The 22336-nt window shown below is 41.4% G+C and overlaps 1 protein-coding gene across 2 annotated transcripts in view; it reads right to left on the minus strand.

Annotated features, from left to right (window-relative positions):
* The window catches only part of SUSD1 (sushi domain containing 1), a 107679-nt gene that overhangs the window by 63366 nt on the left and 21977 nt on the right, over window positions 1-22336 (minus strand). For both annotated transcript variants that reach the window (XM_008585469.1, XM_008585468.1), the window contains 3 exons: window positions 16098-16277; window positions 4107-4204; window positions 3301-3487 (listed from right to left, as the gene is read on the minus strand). In XM_008585469.1, the coding sequence (XP_008583691.1) occupies window positions 3301-3487; window positions 4107-4204; window positions 16098-16277 (465 nt within the window). The remainder of the gene's footprint in view (window positions 1-3300; window positions 3488-4106; window positions 4205-16097; window positions 16278-22336) is intronic.

Below are 22336 nucleotides of genomic sequence, written 5' to 3' on the forward strand. Positions count from 1 at the left end.
AAAAGGGCAAACCAAAAAAAAAAAAAAAAAAAAAAAAAAAAAAACAGAAGTCCTGAATAACCTTATTAATAAAGTTGATGCTATGGTTTGAATGTCCCCTCCAAAACTCATGTTGAAGCTTAATCCCCATTGTTAAGAGGTGGGGCCTTGGGGAGGTGATTGAAAAATAAAATAGAAGAGAAAGAAATAAATAAAATAGAAAAGGAAATAGTAATAATCCATTTATGGATTTACAGATGAATGGGTTAATGGATTAACAGGTTATCATGGGAGTGGAACTGTTGGCTTTATAAGAGGAGGAAGAGAAACCTGAGCTAGCATGTTAGCATGCCCTTGCCCTCCTGCCATGTGATGCCCTATGCTGCCTTGGGATTCTGCAGAGAGGTCTCCACAAGGAAGAAGGTCCTTACCAGATGTGGTCCCTCAACCTTGGACTTCCCAGCCTCCAAAACTGTAAGAAATAAATTTATTTTCTTTATAAATTATCCAGTTTTGGGTATTCTCTTATAAACAACAGAAAACTGGCTAAGATGGTTGACTTAAGTCTAGATTTTACTTCACCTATAGGCAAACACTCTACCTTATTATCCAGTACCTACTGAAATTACAAAACTTGTGCTAACAGTAAAGCACAAGAAAATGTCAATAAATCTCCCAAAGCATACCAAAATGTAATAAAACTAGAAATTAACAACAAACTTTAATGCTAAAAAGAAAGGGCCAGCCTATGGCTCACTTGGGAGAGTGTGGTGCTGACAACACCAAGTCAAGGGTTAAGATCCCCTTACCAGTCATCGTTAAAAAATAAAATAAAAATAAATGCTAAAAAGAAAAAAAACTAGCACTTGTATGAAACATTTATAATTAATTATTTAATCAAAGATAAAATCAAAATAGCAATTATATAATGCTTTTAAGGTAAGGCTAAAGAGAACATATATTAACACCCTCATAAATAATCGTTCATTCAAAGGAAAAATCAGAATAGCAATTATGCCACGCCTTGAAAGTGAGGATAAAGAAAACATGTATCAATGCCTAAGGAATTCTGCCAAAGCTCAAATCCAAAGGGGAGAAAGAAGCGTTGAAGACTTTTATTATCAAACAATAAAGAATGGAAATAAGCTGAATTATACATTCAACTCAAGAATTTAGAAAATAAAACAAAATAACCAAGTTAAAAGATGCATGGAAAAGGAAATAATAAAAATAAGAGGAGAAATTAATGAGTTAAAAAAACAGAAAAACAGTTATAAAACCCAAGAGATCATTCTTTGGGAGAAGAAAATGGTAATAAAACAGGCAATGCAAGCTAATCAATTTTTAAAAGAGAGAGAAAAAAATAGGAATCAGAACAACCTGGGTCATATAACCTATAGCCCCAAAGGAGTTGTAAACAAATATTCCATATGACATTCTGCCAATGCATTTTAAATCTCAACCAAATGGACTTTTTGGTGGGATAATATAAATTATAAAAATCAACTCAAGAAAATTTAAGAAACATAAACAGACCAAAGACCATGGGAAAAAATGACAAAGTTGTCAAAGAATCATTTCCCTAAAGGGGTAAAACTTAAATGACCTTATGAGCAAAACTGTCCAACTATAAAAGAAGAGAATGGGCCGGCCCCGTGGCTCACTCGGGAGAGTGCGGCGCTGGTAGCACCGAGGCTGCAGGTTCGGATCCTATATAGGGATGGTCGGTGCACTCACTGGCTGAGCGTGGTGCAGATGACACCGTGCTGAGGGTTGCGATGCCCTTACCAGTCAGGGGAAAAAAAAAAGAGAGAGAATAATTCCAAAGTGATATAAACTTTTCCAGGGCAAAAAAATTATATATGGAAAACTTTTCATTCCATTTTAAGGAAACTAGCTCGCTCATAATGAACTCAGCCGACAGAAAGTGCAGGATCTGGAGGCAGAGCATGACACATCTTACAACAATGCATAAATAAACAGGACGACTTGGGCAGATACTGAATAAATGTGGAAACATACCTTGTTCCCAGTTGGAATGACTCAGTATAAATCCCAATCCTCACTAGATTAACTCACAAATTTAATCCAATTCCACTTAAAATTCCAGACAGCATAAAGCAGTCCAGAGATATTAAATAACTCAGCCATGGTCCCAATCCTTCAACACAGAGATAAGATGCAAAACCAGGTCTATCTGGCTCTGAAGACCATGTTTTTCCCAGTGGAAAGTAACTTGAAGAGGTCATTGGATATTAGTAAAAAGAGGTGACACTAAACAGCAAACTGTCATTCTGACTGAACAGTGGTAGATGAGTTTGAAGTCCTGTGATGATCTTTTGAAGAAAACATATCCCTATGAATCCACAGTAGTTCATTATTGTTTGGAAAATTTCTCTAATTAGTTAACATATTAATTTTATAATATCTTTGCCTACATATTATTTACTTAGAAAAAAATAATTTTGTTTTATTTATATACAAGGACCAAAAGACCTAATTTGTGTAATTTTGTGGTCATTTTACACTGTTAAGATTGGCAGACTTTTCAATTATTTCTGCCGAATCTATGTCACTTCCCAGTACCTACTAGCTGCAATACCTGAGGGTTCAGGTACATTTTCTTAAGTGGGACATCCATCAGCTAATTAAGAAATACCTCAGCTCCCCCAAAATAATAAATGACACCAATGGTTTCTCAAAGTTTGTCTAGAAGGTATTTAATTAGTCCTGACACCCCAAAACCATAATTTTTTTTTAAACTCACTGTCATAGTCACAATGTTAAAAAAAATGCATGTGACAATCACTTCTGAAAGCTCCTTCCTGCTCACTCCTCTTTTCAACCAACACCTACCCTCCTGCACCCTAGGGCTGCCTCCACCTACCCGCTCACCCACTCTCAACTCGTCTGGCACCCTGGCTCTTCCTCTCTCACAGGCAAGGGCAAGAAATGACTTTTGCATTTCCTACCAAAGAGAAGCCACGTGGCTACCCTCTATTATTGCCTTGGATAATTGAGAATGGAATGCATCACCACCTAATGCTCTCCTCTTTTAAATGCCTTTTCTTACCTTCCACCTCTACCAGAGGACCCAGCTGAGAAACAACACATCAGTGCCCATTCAGCCTGGCACCCATAGAACCAGAATCTCTCCTGCTACGTCTGCTCTGATTCTGACCCTGGAGCTACTACATCCCTCTGAGTACAAAGCTTAGAAAGCAAATATGAACTTTCCTGCCCAGCTGAATCTGCAGCACATTTCCCCACTCCCTGTGCTTAGTATTTTCTAGGAGGAAATGAAACTTCGCCTCCACCTACCAGCTGTCTGGAAACCAATGACGGCTGACACGGAGTGCCTGGGAGGGGCAGTGGAAATGCTCACGGTGTAGTTGGTGCCTCGGTACAGGTCTAGGCACACTGCTGGAGTCCTGCTGTCTGTGGTCAAGTTGACTGTCTCCTCATGAACTGATGCCATAGGATCCAACCGTTGTCCTTTTATGTGTATCTTTGTGAGAGGAAAAGACAAGAGAACCCACTATGACTCCAGTCAAAACAACTAGGACTTTGTGGTGCTGGATCCTTTTCTCCTCCTATTCCATTTTACACTGCACTGCTCAACCCAGGAGGATAAATACGGTAAGCCTCTGTTATCAGGTATCTGATGATAAGTCTAATCAGCCCAGTAATCAATAAACCCTAAGAAGTGACATAAATGAGGAGGGTCTCTAGGGAGTGCTGTCCTGCACACAAATGACCAGCAATAAATGGAGGCAGTCACAACATGAGGACCACTCGCTGCATTCTGTCACCAAGTCAGCAGATGCTTCCAGGTCTGTTCTGGGGGAATGAAACACAAGTGCTTGGAAACAAGCAATAATGATGATGCCAAATATAATGCATCCCCCACATACACATCCCATCAACTGACAAATGTGCGAAACACAAAATGTAAAATAACAAAATAATCCCACATCTTAAAAAAATTCCATTCACTCTTTTTAAATGACAGTGGGATAGGAAAGCAATTAGACTGAGAAGTTTTTATGGAAGCAAGACCCTCTGATTCATATTCCCATGGGTTATCCTTTCGGCCCTAGCAGGAAAAAGTAGATCCCTTTACTTACCACATATACGATCTTGGAATTTATTCTTCCTGAGTTTATTTGCCACCTTACACAGGTGTTATTAAACACTGATACATCATTAATTTCTGTCATTATTTCTAAAATAGAAAAAGAGAGTCAACTCACAAAATGCATCAATTGGCTTTGGAAAAATCCTGATGGAGATTAGTTTATCTGCCCAGCTGGTGTCTCTGCTGATCACCATTCATGCTCTGATTCAGACACCGAATCAGACAATTCAATCTATCCCAGGCCAATCGCCCAACATTCCTTCATCATGAATGAGCCTGGACCATTACCTGACTTGGGGTGAGTAAGAATTCCGGCCTGTGATTAGTGTGACAGACTACTGGATTCCACTGGCATTCCACGCAGGTAGGATGGACCCAGGCCTAGAGCTAAGTCCTGAATCTTCCCTCCAACTACAGAAGTAAGATCTGCTTCCGCCTTCCTCATTCCCACCAGGTTGTGGAACACTCTTATTCTAGTCCCTGCATTCCCAAGAAGAAAAATGACATGTATCACTGCACAGGACCACCCCTCAGGAGCAGCTTGGGATAAACTAAATGAATTCTCCATAAGATCCCTGGATACGGGCCGGCCCGGTGGCGCACTGCTACAGTGCGCCGCTTGAGAGGGCGGCGGCGCTCCCGCCGAGGGTTCGGATCCCACATACAGACCGGCCGCTCACTGGCTGAGCGAGGTGCGGGCGCAACACCGAGGGTTGCGATCCCGTTGTCGGCCCCGGTCTGGTACGGGCGCGACACTGAGGGTTGTGATCCGTTGCCGGTCACGAAAAAAGACAAAAAGGAAAAAAAAAAAAAAAAAAGATCCCTGGATACTTCTGGGACTCCTTTAACTGAAACTATTTAATCAGGAAGCCACTGATTTCTTAGGGTTGCTCTGCTTCTTTTAAATAGTCTCCATGTATTCCATGTTATAAATTTGGCAATGTGGGAAACCATATTAGGGCCTTGGTTCCCTAAGGTAACATAGTTTCCAATGGATTATGTCAACCACCTAGAAAGTTGTTCAGATGGGGTGGAGAGAGAGAATCTAGATTTTTATTTCTTTACAATCCCTGCAGATAAGTAAAACTATCTCTATTTGCAAATGGCATGATCGTGTAGATAGAAAACCCTAAGGAATCCACACAAAAAAAACAACTATTGAAGCTAAGAAAGGAGTTCAGTAAGGCTGCAGGATACAAAGTGAATGTACAAAAATCAATTGTGTTTCTGTACATTAGCAATGAACAATTCAAAAATGCAATTAAGAAAACAATTTCAAAAAAGAAAAAAGAAAACAATTTCATTTATAAAAGCATCAAAAAAAAAAAAAAAATGCCCTGCAGATAGAAGCCACCATACTGTCATCCCTGGAGAAGGGAATCCTCATTTCAACAAAAAGGAATATTCCACAGCCCCAGTTCAAGCTTTCCCATAGAATCAGACACCTCTATGGATTCTTCAGTCTTTCTCTCTCGGGGCTTCCCCTGCTCCTTGTTCCAGCCCTGCATGGGCTTTGACAACATGCCCATATCTTGCCTCCTATTCTGGGGCTTCCCCGCTGTGGCGACCATACCCAAGCACATGCAACCTGGAAGTGCAGGGGAGTTAAAATCTCACAGGGACAGGAGCTAGTGGACAAGTTGCCCCCTCTTCCTCCTGAAGAGAAGTTCTACGACTTAGTTTCTACAGTGACTTAGTTTCTACAGCCTCTTAGGACACTGTCAAACAGATGGATCAACCCTCATACTCAGTAGAGACCAGTACATAAGACGGTTCCTTATATTGGCTCTCCTTTCCCTGCTTTACTGCCCTTGGTCCCACTTCTGCTTCCTGGAATTTTAGCCCCTAGTGCGTAATAAATATAAGCCCTCTGCCTCAGGCTCTGTTTTCTGGGAAACCTAAGGTAAGACTCCCATCAAGAAGACTGAGAAAGAGAATTCTCCATCTCAGAAAATGACTCTCCTCAACTCGTTTCCTGTTCCTCCCTCCTAGTAAGTCTCTTCTCAGCCTCTAAATGGGAAAACAAGCCTGCACCTTAGGTACCTGTAGGGTCAACTTATATCTCCTGTACTCAACGCTAATGTCAACTTTGAATTGACCCTGGTCTACTGATCTTTCCACCCATAGAAGATTTTACATCTTTACTAAGTCATCCCATCTGCAGTATTACCTGCATTCTATGTCCCACATGACTTGGTGTTAGGTAAACCCAGTCATCTATTAGTAAGTAAGAATAAATGGAGGCAGCGAGAGGAAAACAGGCAAACTGCAGAGATATTAGAGGATCTCCTATGGCTGTCTATGGCTCTACGTCAAAAGATACTTGAAATCAAATAAATACTCCAGTTGTGGACGTGGGTTACCCTAAGAGATGCAATGACCTGATCAGTTTACGCCCTTGGATAGCATAAAGATGATGTTGGCACCAGTCATTTATCAGCCTGGACAAGCCCCAAATATTCCCAGCCCCTTCCTTCTCCACTCCCTTCAAAGCCCCAGAGCTCTAGACATCTCTGTTCACTCACACATCCATCTGATGCTAACTTACCACCTAGTCTAGGAGGAAAAGGAAACATCCCACCCCTCACCTTCTCTCTGAGTTGCAAATAAAGCCAATTTCGTTCTCTCTCTGGGTCCCTTTGTCACCCAAGCAGGCATTAGAAAGAAGTTTCTTTTCTCATCCTTCCTTTGGCTCACTCACTATGACAGCTGTAACTGACATCTCAAAGATGCCATCTGCCTCCAGCCTGTGCCACGCTCTCTGCACAGATGGGACCCAGATCTGATTATAGGGATGCCGGATATTTCATCCCAAGGAGAAGTTTAACAAAGTTTGGTTGCTTTTCCCTCCAGGTATCTGCAAATCAGTTGGAAAGACTTCTTCGTGAACATATCAGATATTAAACATCTACATTCATGCTACCCTTTTAAAAGAGATGGCTTGGGAAGATATGCCCTAATTTCAATAGTACCGATAACCGAAAATGTTTCTGGAACTCCTGTTTTAACTGTCTCCAGGGCTCTTCCATTCACTGTTCACCACTAACTGAATAGCTACCAAATGCCAAGCATCCTCATGCCAGGCCCTGGGCTGTAACATGATCCCAGCATCAATCCTTCCCTGAAGGAGCATGCTGTCTAATGGAGGGAGCAAACATTCAAGCAGGTAAATTACAACTTAATAAGCCACACAAAAGCATCGCAGGACGTAGAGAAAGAAGACATCGACATCCCCTGGAGGACCTGAGAAAGCCAGCTTCATGGAGGGCATGACCTTAATGGATGAGTGGCTGGAGAGAGGGGAAGACATGTAAGCAGAGAGACAGCAGGTCTAACGCCTGGGACGGTAAAAGGGTGTGGCACGTCCGGAGTGGTGAAACAGACGTGCCACGTGACAGAGGGTGAGGAAAGATGGGAAATGCACAGGGAAGACAGGGCCAGGCTGAGAAAGGCCCTCCTCACCAGATTAGGTTCAGCCTGAGTCTCATGAGCAATGGAGAGCCAAAAGCATAAAAACGATAGGAACGGTTTGGGGGGATTTTTTAAAGAAAGATAACACTAGAGTCCAGAAGAACTGAAGGTCACAAGGAAAGAATACAAAACCATTTCCTTAGTGATTACTCTATGCCAGACATGAATAGCTCTTTATAGACTAGATCTCATCTCCACAGCAGTCATAAGAAGCAATAATGAAGACAGTAAGAAGAGTGATCATGTATTGAGTTATTACTATGGACCAGATAATGTGCCTAGTACTTTAAATGTATCATTTTGTTTAATCTTCAAAATAACTCCAGGAGTGAGATATTATTGCATCCATTTGATAGACCTGAGGCTTAGAGATGTTAAGCAACCTGCCAAAGGTCACGCAGCTAGTAAGCAGTTAGGTCAGGATTCAAAATTACATGTGTCAGACTCCACAGTAAGAGCCTTTGCACTGAAGCAGTTATTCAGCAAAGAGGTTAGGAGATGAAATTGGGGCACTGTATTACAAAACAGGAGACAATTTTGAAGGAGAATCAAAAGGAGGTGAGAGATAAGGAACATCGAGGGGTCGAGGCTGACTACAGCCTTTGAGCTTGAGAATCTGAATAGATTGCCTTTGACTGCTCTGCTAACAAATGGAGGCGGCAGACAGTGAAATGGTGGTGCTGGATGCCTGATGTCCCTTCAGTAGTCTGACAAGGGAATAGGAGGAGAGGGAACCCGGACAGTGAGCATAGACAACTCTATCAGAAGTCCCACGGCAAAGACAGGGACCAGTCTAGTGTCCTATCTTGGTTTGAATTTTATATCCTTTTTCTTTATGTTTGGAAACAGCGAAAGGTTATACAGAATAAATTCAGGTGACCCAAACAGATGGTCAAGCTCAATGCCATTTCTAGTCAAAACAGTATCTGATATCAAAAGCAATATGACTGATCTTCTAATACAACTCATAAACTACTTCCAAAGGCCAATCCCAAAAAGGGATTTCAAAACAAACACATTTTGATAATGGCAGAGTGATATTATGAGATATATATACATGTTTTCATTCATGACTCCTGGCCCCCCAGGCAGGACTCTAGTCTTCCCCTGTCTTTCTGTCTTGGAGCTGGCCATAAAGAAATCCCCTGACTTACCTTGTCTGATTGTAAGTGATAAGATCCCCATTTCAGGAGGGGTCCTGCTCTACACCTGGGAGGAAGGAATGCTGCATAGAGAGGCCAAGAAGAACCTGAATAAACAGGCCTTACTGAGTTTCCCCAACCAGTCTCTTAGTGCTAGATCATAACCTTTTTATCCAGTCACATTTCTACATGATTGTCCATGCTTCCAACATGCCTACATAATAAATCTTCCATAAAAACCCAAGAGCACAGGGTTCAGGGAGCTTCCAGATAGCTGAGCACGTGGAGGTTCCTGGAGGGTGGAGGTTCCTGAAGGGTGGCACTCCTGGGAAGGGCATATAAACTCTGCGTCCCTTCCCCCATATCTCACCCTATGCATCTCTTTATATGTATCCTTTGTAATATCCTTTGTGTTTCCCTGAGTTATATGAGCCTCTCTAGCAAATTAACTGAACCTAAGGAGGGGATCATAGGAATCCCAATTTATAGCTGGGGACTGAGACCTTAACCTGTGGGATCTGCATCTCTTTATATGTATCCTTTGTAATATCCTTTGTGTTTCCCTGAGTTATATGAGCCTCTCTAGCAAATTAACTGAAGGAGGGGATCATAGGAATCCCAATTTATAGCTGGGGACTGAGACCTTAACCTGTGGGATCTGATACTATCTTGTGGAAGATATTGTCCTAATTGAATTGGAGGGCACCCAGCTGGTGTCTGCTGCATAATTGATCGCTTACTTGCTGGTGGGGAAAAATCCCCACATATCTGGTGTCAGAAGCATGTTGTGAGAATACAGTGGGAGAAACTGAACTGAGTGTGTTTTCCACTCACATGGCAACACTGAAGTCAGAGTATGACTTCCCAAGGCAACTACCTGGAATAAATGCATGTTTAGCTATAAAAGTTCTAATATGTTTCCTTTCTTTTTTTTTTGAAGTCTAATTCAGAGTCACATACAATAGGTAGAAGTAGCATGGATTAGAGTAGTACTTTCCCAAAATTCATTACTTTAGGAGATTTTTGGTGGCATATGAATAAATTCCTATAAGTTCGCTACGTATTGATTTTGTGTATTATCAGTTTTTGTGTAAATGCACCTAGTTCATCAAACTCATGATATCAGGTATATTACAAAGTGTTCTTGATCAATATATTTAAATTATAAATTTAAATTTAGAATATATAAATAATACTTTCATCATGGCAAACAATTGTCAGGGTGGTATACAAATAATTCAAGTTTAGGAGACACTGACGTAGAAGAGACGGCATGGGCTTTTGGGGCTTACAGATCTGAGTTCAAATCCTAACTCCACCATTTGCTAGTTATTAAATGACCCTGTGCTTAACCTTTACGAGTCTCAGATTGCTCATCTATGAAATGAAAATAACGATACATATTTCCCAGGATTTTTCTGAGGATGAAAGGAAATCAAGCATGAAGGTCCTAGCAGAGCCCTGGGCGTGAAGTTGTTGGTTAGTCAGCAGTGGCTACCATGCTTGACGGTCCAAACATTATACACCTATTCCGACACATCTGGCCTTGGGGCTATTTATATAAATGGGTCCATTTCTTCCAGCTGACCTTTCTTTTCCATATGAAATGTGTACTGCTGCAAGTGGGCCCTCACTGGGCTGGAGAGGAGGGTCAACAATCAAACAGGAGCAGAGGCCAATAGGCACCCTGGAGGCATTTGAGCAGTGCCTGGGGTGGGTAAGGGGGTCCAGAAAGGATCCCAGCAGAGAAACAGTCTGTGTTCAATAGAGACGTCACCTTTCTCAGAGCATGGAGTGAGACAGCGTCCACCTTATAATTATTAACTCAGATTCTGAACATAAAAAGCCAAATGGCCTGTGCAGAATGGAAGCCAGAAGCAGTCTTATCAAGAATGAATCAGACTCTTTGATCTTGAGGTACACCGGTTCACTGACATCAAGCTTCCACCTGGGGTTTTTCCAGACACTAAAGTGGTTGCCTAATTCCCAGCTGTCTGGAGTTTCCAGTCCAAACTGGCCTTAAGGAAAAAAGAAAAAGTCCCACCACCACACTCCATTAAAAACACATACAGATCTGTGCTTCTGATCCAAAGGCATAGGGGCTCTAAAAATATCTTTAAGGTAATTTAAAACAATCTAGGTAAAGTGAAGGTAAATGAGTCTACTCAGTTTGGAACTAAACTTTCAATTATAGAAAGAGGGGTAAACAATAGGAAAACAGAGAACAGAGGTAAAAGGCATTCAGAGAATAGGCAGAAAAAAGAAGATGGGGGTGGGGAGCCAAAAACTGAACACCCAGGAGATGGGTAAATACCAAATAGAGGGAGTTGGGATGGGGGTGGGGGGGAGATGAAGAAGTGGGTGAGAAATGGGGAAAAGAAAAATGGGGGCAGCTTCACAAGAGCCCAATAATCAGCATCTCTCACCACATTTCCAGAAGCCTCTCTTACCTACCCACCCAGAGATCATCTGCACTGCACCATGAATTAATCAGCATGTAAATCACCCCCCTTTATCTGAGGAAATTAAATTTAGCTGCCAATCCTGATTGAGCGCATAGAGGCCTCCTCACAGAAAGATCACAGCTCTCAGGGAGAACGCCTTTTCTTTCCTTAAATCAAAGCTTGCAGAACCCCACGGAAACAGCTGCAGCTGGAACCACAGACTTTGTGGAAGGTGACAAGCTGAGGACAGTAATTGTAATTAGCAATTACATAACATGTTTGTTCTTCAAAGTGCTCTACAAGCATCAGCTAATTAATAGCTTACTATGCCCCATGCAGATCCACCGGTTTTTCATGTACTGACTAATCCTTGTACCCCCATCAAATTCTGAATGGTGGAGGCAGAGTAACTTGAGCAATGAAGCAAATGGCTGAGGGTCCAGAAGCTATGCCCAGCTCTCTTACCAAGTGACTCCATGGTCAGCGTCAGAAAACTTCTCCAAATGTTGAATTCAGCACTCAAAGAGGCAGCTACCTCCCCTCCTCCAAATAACTCTTGGAGGTGCTATTAGAGATGCAATGATAGGTTGGAATGACCATCAGTCTAGTCCAGTATGGCATCAGCTCTTCTCTACTTCCTCAGTTATTAAAACTGGGACCCTGGAGTCCTTGCTTCTCTGTGCAAGTTGGGCAAGTCAATGAGACCGCTCTAAGAGAAGGCTGAACTAGATCTCTGTGTTCTCATCCGGATCTACACTTCTTTGTTTCTACGATTGCAGTCTCTGGCCTACATCTTCTTGCATTTGTGGTGGAGATAATTGAATGCAGGAATGGCATGGCACAGACAGGGCCTCAGCAGCTGAGCTGAATTTTCCATCTACTCCAAGGAGGCTTTACTCAAGGACTTCAGAAGTCCATGACCACCTTGAATTTGTTTGTAAAACATTACATGTATATGTGTAAAACATTATGCTTTACTCAAGGATTTCAGAAGTCCATGACCACCTTGAATTTGTTTGTAAAACATTACATGTATATGTGTAAAACATTACATGTATAAGTACATTTCTTTGGGGAAAGGCTTTACTCAAGGACTTCAGAAGTCCATGACCACCTTGAATTTGTTTGTAAAACATTACATGTATATGTGTAAAACATTACATGTATATGTGTAAAACATTACATGTATAAGTACATTTCTTTGGGGAACATTCTGTTTCCCCTATTGATTCCAAGAGGGTGGTGTTTGTACCTTACACATAGCATATGCTAAATAGATATCTATTGAATGAATGGATAGATTTCACCAAATTTCTGTCCCCAAAATGGTTATAAACCATTGCTCTATGGACAAATAATGAGTGGAAGTCCACATGTTTTGCTTACTCTGACTAGACTTTCCCATGGAAGCATTCCCAAGACATTCATTCTACCACAATTCTGCTGCAAGTCAAACCAGAGACTCAGACCAAAGCTACCTTGAGATTTCACTGTTCAGAGATCTGTCTTCACAGCCAAGCAAGTCAACATCCAGAAATATATTCCCAGAGCCACTTGAGATTATGTTAACCATTTTGTCACACCCTCTATCCAACCATCACAAATGGTAAGGATCACTGCCTTTCCCCACCTTGTCTCCAGGAGGCAGAGGCATGAAATTAAGCACGGGGAAGTGCACAGTGCTGATTCATGAGAAGATCTGCACGCCAGGCTAGCAGTTTCAGGAAAAGGACTAACGTGTGCATGGTGCTTTAGACTTTTCAAAATGCTCCCCATACATTATCTCATTTGATTCCCTCTTAACACTCATTGAAGTAGAAAAGGCAGAGGTTGACTTCCGGTCAAGATGGTGGAATAGACAGTTCCCAGCGTCACTCTCCCACAAACCAACCAATTTACAACTATAAAAATGTAACATCAGCCAAGCTGCGGCCCCTCATGGGAAGAGGAGGAGAGACCTACAGAGTTCATGAAGGCAGGAGAAACTACGATAAGAGAAAGAAAAAGCTGCTCTGAGTGTTTCCGGCTGCGGCTGCTTTAAGGCTCAAGCTGATGAGCACGTGGAGCAGGAGCTGGCAGAAGCCGCAGCTGTGCCCTGTGGATGGAGTTACTTGGGGAGGGAATCAAATGGGCAGGGGAGAAGAGGGCCTTGGCAGCCCCAGGACAGCAAGACCACTAATAGGGTTCCCGTGGACCCACGCAGGAGTGAGGAGCCAGAACAACTGAAAAAAGGGAGCCATTCAGAGGCTGGTGAGTCATCGCAAGGGACCGGCATATGGGAGGTGTTTGCAGCATGGGCGGTAGGGGAGACGGGCCCACCGGAAGAACACTGGGGCACAGCAAGGACAGTCAACCCACCCCCCAATCAGCACAGGACCACTCAGAGGAGACTGGTTAGGAATGCAGAATTGCAAAGGGTGCACTTTGATGAAAAACGTCAGACCCAGATCAGAGATTCTACAGAAAACAGATCCACCTGGTCTCTGGAGAGCTGGAAGTACCTGTAAGGTCAACCATTAAACCCTGAGCTGCACAAAAAGCTTTCCCTAGGGAAACAGCAGCAAAGCAGCAATTTAACTTAACCACACAGCTCAAGTACTGGTTCCCACAAGAAGTTCCCCCGTGTTAGAAGTAAGCAAAGGACAAAAAACTAGTTCCAGACCAGGCACACCACCAGCACCTTGGGGCCCACTCAGGGACCTGGGGCACGGAGAACGGGACCAGACTCCCCTCCCACAACCAGGCATGCTGCGCCAGCACCTCAGAGCCCTCCCAGGGACCTGGGGCATGGAGAAGGGGACCGGACCACTCTCCCACAACGAGGCACACCACGCCAGTGCCTCAGGGCCCGCCCAGACACCTGGGGCATGGAGAAGGGGACCAGATCCCCCTCCCACAACCAGGCACCCTGTGCCAGTATCTCAGGGCCCGCCTGGGCTCCCGGGGCACAGAAAAGGGGACCAGACCCCCCCACACACAACTAGGCACACTGTGCCAGGGTCTCCAGGCCTGCCTGGTAACCTGAGGCATGAAGCCAGGGAGCGGACCCCCCCTCCCACAACCAGGCACATGGCGCCAACACCTCAGAGCCCGTCCAGGGACCAGAGGCATGGAGAAGGGGACCAGACACACTCCACAACCAGGCACAGTGCCAGTGCCAAGGAGCATGCCAAAAACATCACCTTCATATGGGTGGCCCACCACAGCCATCACAATAACCATGGCTGCTGCAAAAGTGGCTAAACACCACAATCACCATGCAGATTGTCCTTCAGCCACTGGAGTGAATTCACACAAGGAGAGTCACCAACAGAGATAAAGAAAAGAAGAGGATGTCTCTCACCACAAAGCCCATTTCAGAGTGATAGAAGAAGTATCTGCTCTATGATAATATTGGGGGACCTGATCACACCTCTCAGCATTGGACAGATCATCTAGGCAACAAATCAACACAGTAACCATTATTCTTCCGGAAGGAGAGAAGAAATCTAGGGTAATTAGAGGGGGGAGGGGGAGAGAGAGGGGGGAAGGGGAGAGATTGGACAAGGGGCATAAAGAATAATTATGATTTGTAACAATATATATGCTAGTAATATTAATTTGATCAACATATCTCAATGTTCAACCCCCAAAATATGTATAATCGATTTTGATTCAATAAATAAAATAAATTAAAATTTTTTTTAAAAAAAGAAAAGGCAGAGGTTTTCTTCCCCGCATTTTATAGATGAGGAAACTGAGGCTCATAATGCCTTGCCTGTGACATACTGCTAGAATTGGAACTGAAGTCTCAAAACTCCTTTTCACCAGCAATTCCACTTCTGTAATTAAAGAATATCCAACAGAAAAAGCAGGGTCTCAAAGAGATATTTGCACACCTATATTCATTGCAGCATCATTCACAATAGCCAAAGGTAGAAGCAAACCAAGTGCCCATTGACAGACAAATGGATAAACCTGTCATATATCCATACAATGGAATATTATTTAGCCTTAAAAAGGAAGGAAACTCAGGCCGGCCCGTGGCTCACTCAGTAGAGTGAGGTGCTGATAACACCAAGGCCACGGGTTCGGATCCTATATAGGGATGGCCGGTTCGCTCACTGGCTGAGCGTGGTGCTGACAACACCAAGCCAAGGGTTGAGATCCCCTTACCAGTCATCTTTTTTAAATTTAAAAAAAAAAAAAAAGGAAGGAAACTCTGACACATGCCACGACATAATGTACATGAAGACATTATGCTTAGTGAAATAAGCCAGCCTCAAAAAGACAAATACCATATGATTCTACTTATATGTGATACCTAGAATAGTCAAATTCATAAGAGATAAAATAGCATGGTGGTTGCCAGTGGGTGTGGGGAGGGGTGGAATGGGGAGTTGTTTAATGGATAAAGAGTTTCAGTTTTGCAAGATGAAAAAGTTCGGCAGATTGGTTACAGAACAGTGTGACTATACTTAACACCACTGAATTGTACACTTAAAAATAGTTAAGATGGTAAATGTTATTTTGTGTGTTTTACCACAATTATAAAAATAAACATTGGAAAACTTATTTTCATTACATCACCTTTTCTCTGAAAAGCTGTCAACATATGCTAAATTAGGAGCATGCCCCTCTGAGAAAATGGATCATGGAGAAAATTTCTCAGCCCGTCAAGCAGAGGAGAAAGGAATCACTGTGATTTAAGGTGAGTTTCAAAAGATGGATGCATAGAATTTTGTATCCAACTTATTTTCCCCATCCACCCTCTAAATCTTCAGGATTTATCTGACAAATCTAAAGCCAGGTGCCCACCCAGGTAAATGGCAGAGCCAGACACAGAGCACAGAGTGAGGCAGCAATTAAATGGTTTTATGCCCATGCTCCCACTGGCTATTTTGTTCCCAGGTAACAGGAGCCCCAGCAAAATGAAATCTGTACCTGTGCATGTTAAAGTGCTTTCTTTCCAGGTGCCTTTCTCTGTGCAAACAGAAGTAATCTTTCCTCCAGGGCTCTCAAAGCCCTCTTGACAGACATAGTGAGCCATGCCGCCCAGGCTAGAGCTGTGATTCCCTACCAAGACAGCATGTCGCACTTGTGGAGGGCTGCCACAGTCAATCTCTGCAATGGGAAGGAAGAAACACAACACTAGTTAGGAGCCCCGACATCTCACCCTATAATTAGTATTTGAGAAATAAACATTTAATAATGATAGGAGCCACTCAGATGGGAAAAGAGAAAACATGAACCCCATCAAATATTCCAAATATAGATATATAAAATAAGGTTGTTCAGAAGTACAGAAAACAACTATGTCTGAATTTAAGGAAATTTCCAAACATGCACACATACAGAATAGCCAAATTATGAGATGATTTACTTATAAAAAAATTCTTTGGTCTATGAAATAATACATCGTAGGGTTCTTTTAAATGTTAACATTTTCTGGTACCTTTTACTATGTATTCTCAGATCATTAACCCCTGAGTAGGTGTGATAATGCAATTGTAACAATTGTTGCCAACTGAATATTAAATGAAATATGCACAAAGTCTCTGAACCTTTTAAAGCAAATTAAGGAAGAAAGTGTTTATCTTTTTTTTTTCTTTAATTGAAAAATAATTGATTGTACATATCTACAGGGAACCATATTGAATATCAATCCCTATGTTCAATATGTAATGCTCAAATCAGGATAATTAGTATATTTATCATTACACATGTAATCATTTTTTTGTGGCCCCTTACCAATTTCTCACTAACTCCCCTCCCCCTCCACCTTTCCCACCTTTGGTAACCTCAGTTCTGTTCTTTCCTTTGGAAAGCTCAATGTATTGTTGTGATTGTTGTTTCTTTCTCTTGTTCTTTCTTTTTTTATATATTTGTTTATTGTTTAGCTCACACTTATGAGCGAGGACATGCAGTATTTCTCTTTCTGTGCCTGGCTTATTTCACTTAACATAATTTTCTCTAAGTTCATCCATGTTGCTACAAATGGCAGCATTTCATTCTTTTTTATGGCAGAATAGTATTCCATTGAGTGTATATACCACATTTTCCTCATCCAGTCATTAGTCAATGGACATTTAGGTTGGTTCAAAAGTGTTTATCTTCTAAACATTCAATTTACATGAACTTTAAAAAAAAAAAAAAAGTCAGTTGCTTGAAGGGAAACAAACCTGGAATTATAAAATTAATATGAAATTTCTTCTGTACAACTGTGACTATTAAAAGACAATGGGCTAGCTGGTTAGCTCACTTGGTAGAGTGTGGTACTGATTACACCAAGGTCATGAGTTCAGATCCCTGTACCAGCCAGCTGCCAAAAGAAATTTTTTTAATAAAAATAAATATATATTTTAAAAAGACAATGGAATATTTACAGAGAAGTAGCTGAAGGAGGAAGATTATGACATGACCATTCTAGGCCCAGCCAAACTATACTTCGCATAAGAGAACAAAAAAGTCATTTTCCAATATTTTAGAATTTTTAAAAATCCATATGTGTATCTTTTCTGGGAAAAAAAAATTCAAAAATAACTCTGGTTCAACAAAAAAGAAGCAAAAATAAATATCCTGAGAAAAGGGGTGGATGGCAGAAGGTTTTAGAAGAAATACTAATGAGCAATAAAATCAGCAAGATGTACAGTAAGTCTCCCTCATCATTTAACTGTGACCGTAGAGCATCATATAACTATTAGTAAAGGATTCCAGAACTAAAAGCTGAACAATGTAAAAAAATTAGTAACTTGAAAATAAAATTCCAAATTATGTCAATAAAACCTGAGCAGTAAGGTGAAGGGAAGAAGTAAAGCATGGTCAATTTCTCATGTTATGTCATAGTGGGGAGCTCATAGATACAATGTTATTCAAAAAAGTATAATAAATATAAAATATGAAAGAAGGTGGCCATAATAATTCCAAATGTAACCAATAGTCCCAGTTACACCTAAAAACAGAAACGAAAAAAATTTCGGCATTCATACTGATTTTTTCATTTTTTCCCCAATCTGTAGAAAGCCAAAAATAGTAAGCACTCATGACATCAGGCTTTTACAATAGAAGACTACTTATTGAGATAAAGCATTCAAAATAGAAAAAATAGTATGGATAATCTGATCCCATCTCCCCATCAACCACTCCTGGCTTTCGAAATGGGTGGCTTCTGTTAAATGAGCCTCTGATACAGACTTAGTGGATTTAATGGAATGACACTCTTCTCCATCCCATTGAGGATGTCTGGTCTGTTGCAGGACCCAAGAGTTATTTCCCTGAGGAGGCTTCCCAAAGCAGGGTCTCATCTGTTGTCATCGGAGTTATCATAAGACACTTAATGCAACAGCCCAACCCACCTGACCAGTCCTTTGGCTCTGAGATTAAAAAAAAGAAAAGAAAAAGGTTCTGGTCAGTACAGACGAAGGAATAAGCAGTTATGGGACAAGAACAAGATGGTCATTTCATAAATTCCAACTGTCTACCTCTCTTGTCCCATGTTTGCTTACAGGGCTTGATTCCTTTTTCATACTTGTTTACCAGATACAAGACCCCTGGGCTCTCATCATGTTTTCCCAGCGTCAAACCTATATGCGTATTTATTGGCCCCAAACATTCCAACACATGAATATATTTGTGGGTACATGAGCAACTAACCAAACAGCTAGTTAATATTTCAGTCATTGTTGACATCTAAAACATCTATTTTAAGCCGGGGTCAGTTACAGCAGGAAGTAGAGGGAATATCAGTAAAGACATTGAAGGTATAGGTTTATGTAGGTTTGTATACCTTGAAGCTGACATTCTAAAGAACTCAGTGGAGAGGTTTGGGTGGGAACCCAGCAAAGGGTAGTTGGATTAGGGGAGAAGCCCAGATACTAAAGGGGTGAGAGTACAGAAGATAACTAGATTGGCTTCCATCTTGGACATGACCAAGAATAATAGAAGGCATAATGACTTTATTGTGACTGCAAGATTTTTAAAAAATTAATACCAAATATTACCCAATTGATAAGAGATCAATGGCCTGGTCTTGAGGGACTAAAGTTCAGAGGTTCAGGTAGATGCCAAAGTGGTGGGCAGCTGGACCTGTGGCTCTGTGAGTTCTCATTACAAAGCTATTCGAGTTGGACAGTCTCTCAGCAAGAGATGTTTAGAGAAAATTCCAGCATGGCTTGGATTAAACACATGGTTCTAAACAACAGCTATAAATCTGAATCCACTGGGGAGCTTCTGAAAACCACACATGCTGGAGTCCCACCCCCACCCCCACCCAGAGATAGCTCTTCTAATTCAGTAGTACTGAGTTGGGTTTTTGGCATCCCCATTTCTACAATGCTCCAAATTTGATTTTGATGCACACCCTTAGCTGGGAATCTGAATTAAATACTGATATAAATGGCTAACATTTATTACACATGCGTTCCAATAGGACCCTAAGTATAAAGCATTATGCTCACAATAACCCTCCACAGTAGGGATCATTTTCCCCATTTTACAGATGAATATGGTTCAAATGGTTAAATAAAGCTACATAGGTAGTTATGGGATGGTCAGGAGTTGAGTCCATGTCAGTCACATTCCTTCCCATGGCCTCTCAAGAGCTGCTCCATCTCTGCAATCCTAGTGTCTGCCCGTCCCACCTCAGCGTAGTTCCCTCTGCCTCTGCTCACGCTCTTCTCCAGGTTCACTCTTTCTCCCTCATACCTAGCAAATGCCTAATCTGCTCCATGACTAGCAGAGAGATTGCTTCTTCCTCTAAACTTTTGTGATCCATATTCATTTGTTCATTGATCCGTATATTTATTGAGTGCCTAACACAGCAACAAACAAAATGGACAAGATCACTGCCCTCATGGAACCTAGGGAGAGTCAACAGACAAAAAAAATAAATCAACAAGATAATTGTGATGTGGTAAATGTCACGCAGGAAATAAAATAATGTGACAGGAAGGGAAAGCCTTTTTAAACAGAGTGGTCACAGATAGTTGTTTATTACACATGCATTCCAATAGGACCCTAAGTATAAAGCATTATGCTCACAATAACCCTCCACAGTAGGGATCATTTTCCCCATTTTACAGATGAAGATGGTTCAAATGGTTAAATAAAGCTACATAGGTAGTTATGGGATGGTCAGGAGTTGAGTCCATGTCAGTCACATTCCTTCCCATGGCCTCTCAAGAGCTGCTCCATCTCTGCAATCCTAGTGTCTGCCCGTCCCACCTCAGCGTAGTTCCCTCTGCCTCTGCTCACGCTCTTCTCCAGGTTCACTCTTTCTCCCTCATACCTAGCAAATGCCTAATCTGCTCCATGACTAGCAGAGAGATTGCTTCTTCCTCTAAACTTTTGTGATCCATATTCATTTGTTCATTGATCCGTATATTTATTGAGTGCCTAACACAGCAACAAACAAAATGGACAAGATCACTGCCCTCATGGAACCTAGGGAGAGTCAACAGACAAAAAAAATAAATCAACAAGATAATTGTGATGTGGTAAATGTCACGCAGGAAATAAAATAATGTGACAGGAAGGGAAAGCCTTTTTAAACAGAGTGGTCACAGATAGTTTGATCTCTCTGAAGAGGTAACATCTGAGTTAGGACCTAAAGGACAAGAATGAACCAGCCATCGCTGGGACCAGCAGAAGAACATTTCAATAGAACGAAATCGCCAGTGCAAAGACCCTGAGGTGAGAAAGCTCGTGGTGTGTTCCAGAAAGGGAAAGGAGATGGGTGAGGATAGAGCATAGTTGGTGAGCCAGAGCATGGCCTGGGATGAAGGAGGAGAGAAAAGCACAGCCACAGCACACAGAGCCTTGTAAATCTTGGATTTTATTTTAAGAGCCACTGAATGTTCTTGCTAGGTGATAAGTAAGGGAATGAAATGATTTGGTTTAGGTTCTCAAATAACCACTCTGACTGTTGCATAGAGAATCAATGGAAGAACAACAAGAATCAAAGGATAAAGGTCAGTCGGGGTCGACAGCAGTGGTCCAACGAGACGATGAGGTCTTGGAGGAACTGCAGAAGAGAGGGTGGAGATGGAAAGATGACGAAAGAATTGAGATGTATTCTGGAAGCAGAACAGAATGAAGGTTCCTGGTGATGGAATGGATGTGAGGGTGAGAGAAGAGGTGGAATCAAGAAGTATGACTCTGTGCCTCATGAATATGTATAACCAATATAAATAAATAAATAAAATAAAAAGTATTATCTTGCAGCACAATTTACAATCGCCAAGATGTAGAATCAACCTAAGTGTGCAAAAATGGATGAATGGATTTTTTAAATGTGGTATATATACACAGTGGAATACTATTCAGCCATAAAAAAGAATGAAATCCTGTCATTTTCAGGGCAACATGGATGGACTTGGACGTCATTGGGTTAAGTGAAGTCAGCAGGCACAGAAAGACAAACAGGTGTGCTATTGCACAGGAGGATGACTATGGTTAACAGTTAAGTTTTGAATATTACATAATAGCTGGAGGAGAGGCTTTTGAATGTTTTCACCACAAAGAAACAATAAATGCATGAGTTGAAGTTTGCATTAACTACCCCAACCCCATCATTATACAACATTACACATGTATCAAAACACCAAATTCTGCCCCACAAGCATGTATAATTACAGCATGTCATATAAAATAATTTTTTTAAAAAAATATTATCTATACTTAATGGATATAATAAGTATATACTGGGTATTATCTATACTTACACGAGTATTATCTATACTATTAATTTGAACTTTATTTCATGCCTTGAGGATTTAGTGTCTTTCTGTGAATGTATTTTATCTTCTTAAATATATAAACAGTTCCTAAAGCAACTTTGTCTTGTAATTCTCGTACCCTCACAATGCTGCTTAAAATCATATGTTTTACATAGTAAATACTCAATAAATAGTTGTTCATTGATAGCTTGCTACTGCTTTATTATTGTTCAAGATGTAATAAATGTGACTGTGATATCATAACAGCCCCTGCTAAAGGAAACAGACATAAGTAAATTGTAAGTACAATAACAAGACAGACATTACTTCTATTATTTGTTATCTAACAGAGGTAACTCACACCGACCAAACACCAAGAAGATAAGAGCTGAGAAAAAAAACACAAAAACTATTATCAGCCTTGTGCCGAGGAATTCTAAGAAATGTGTTCAGGCCACAATAATTTCA

This window comes from Galeopterus variegatus, unplaced genomic scaffold, assembly GCF_000696425.1.
Source record: "Galeopterus variegatus unplaced genomic scaffold, G_variegatus-3.0.2 Scaffold3586, whole genome shotgun sequence".
In the NCBI taxonomy this organism is placed as follows: Eukaryota; Metazoa; Chordata; class Mammalia; order Dermoptera; family Cynocephalidae; genus Galeopterus; species Galeopterus variegatus.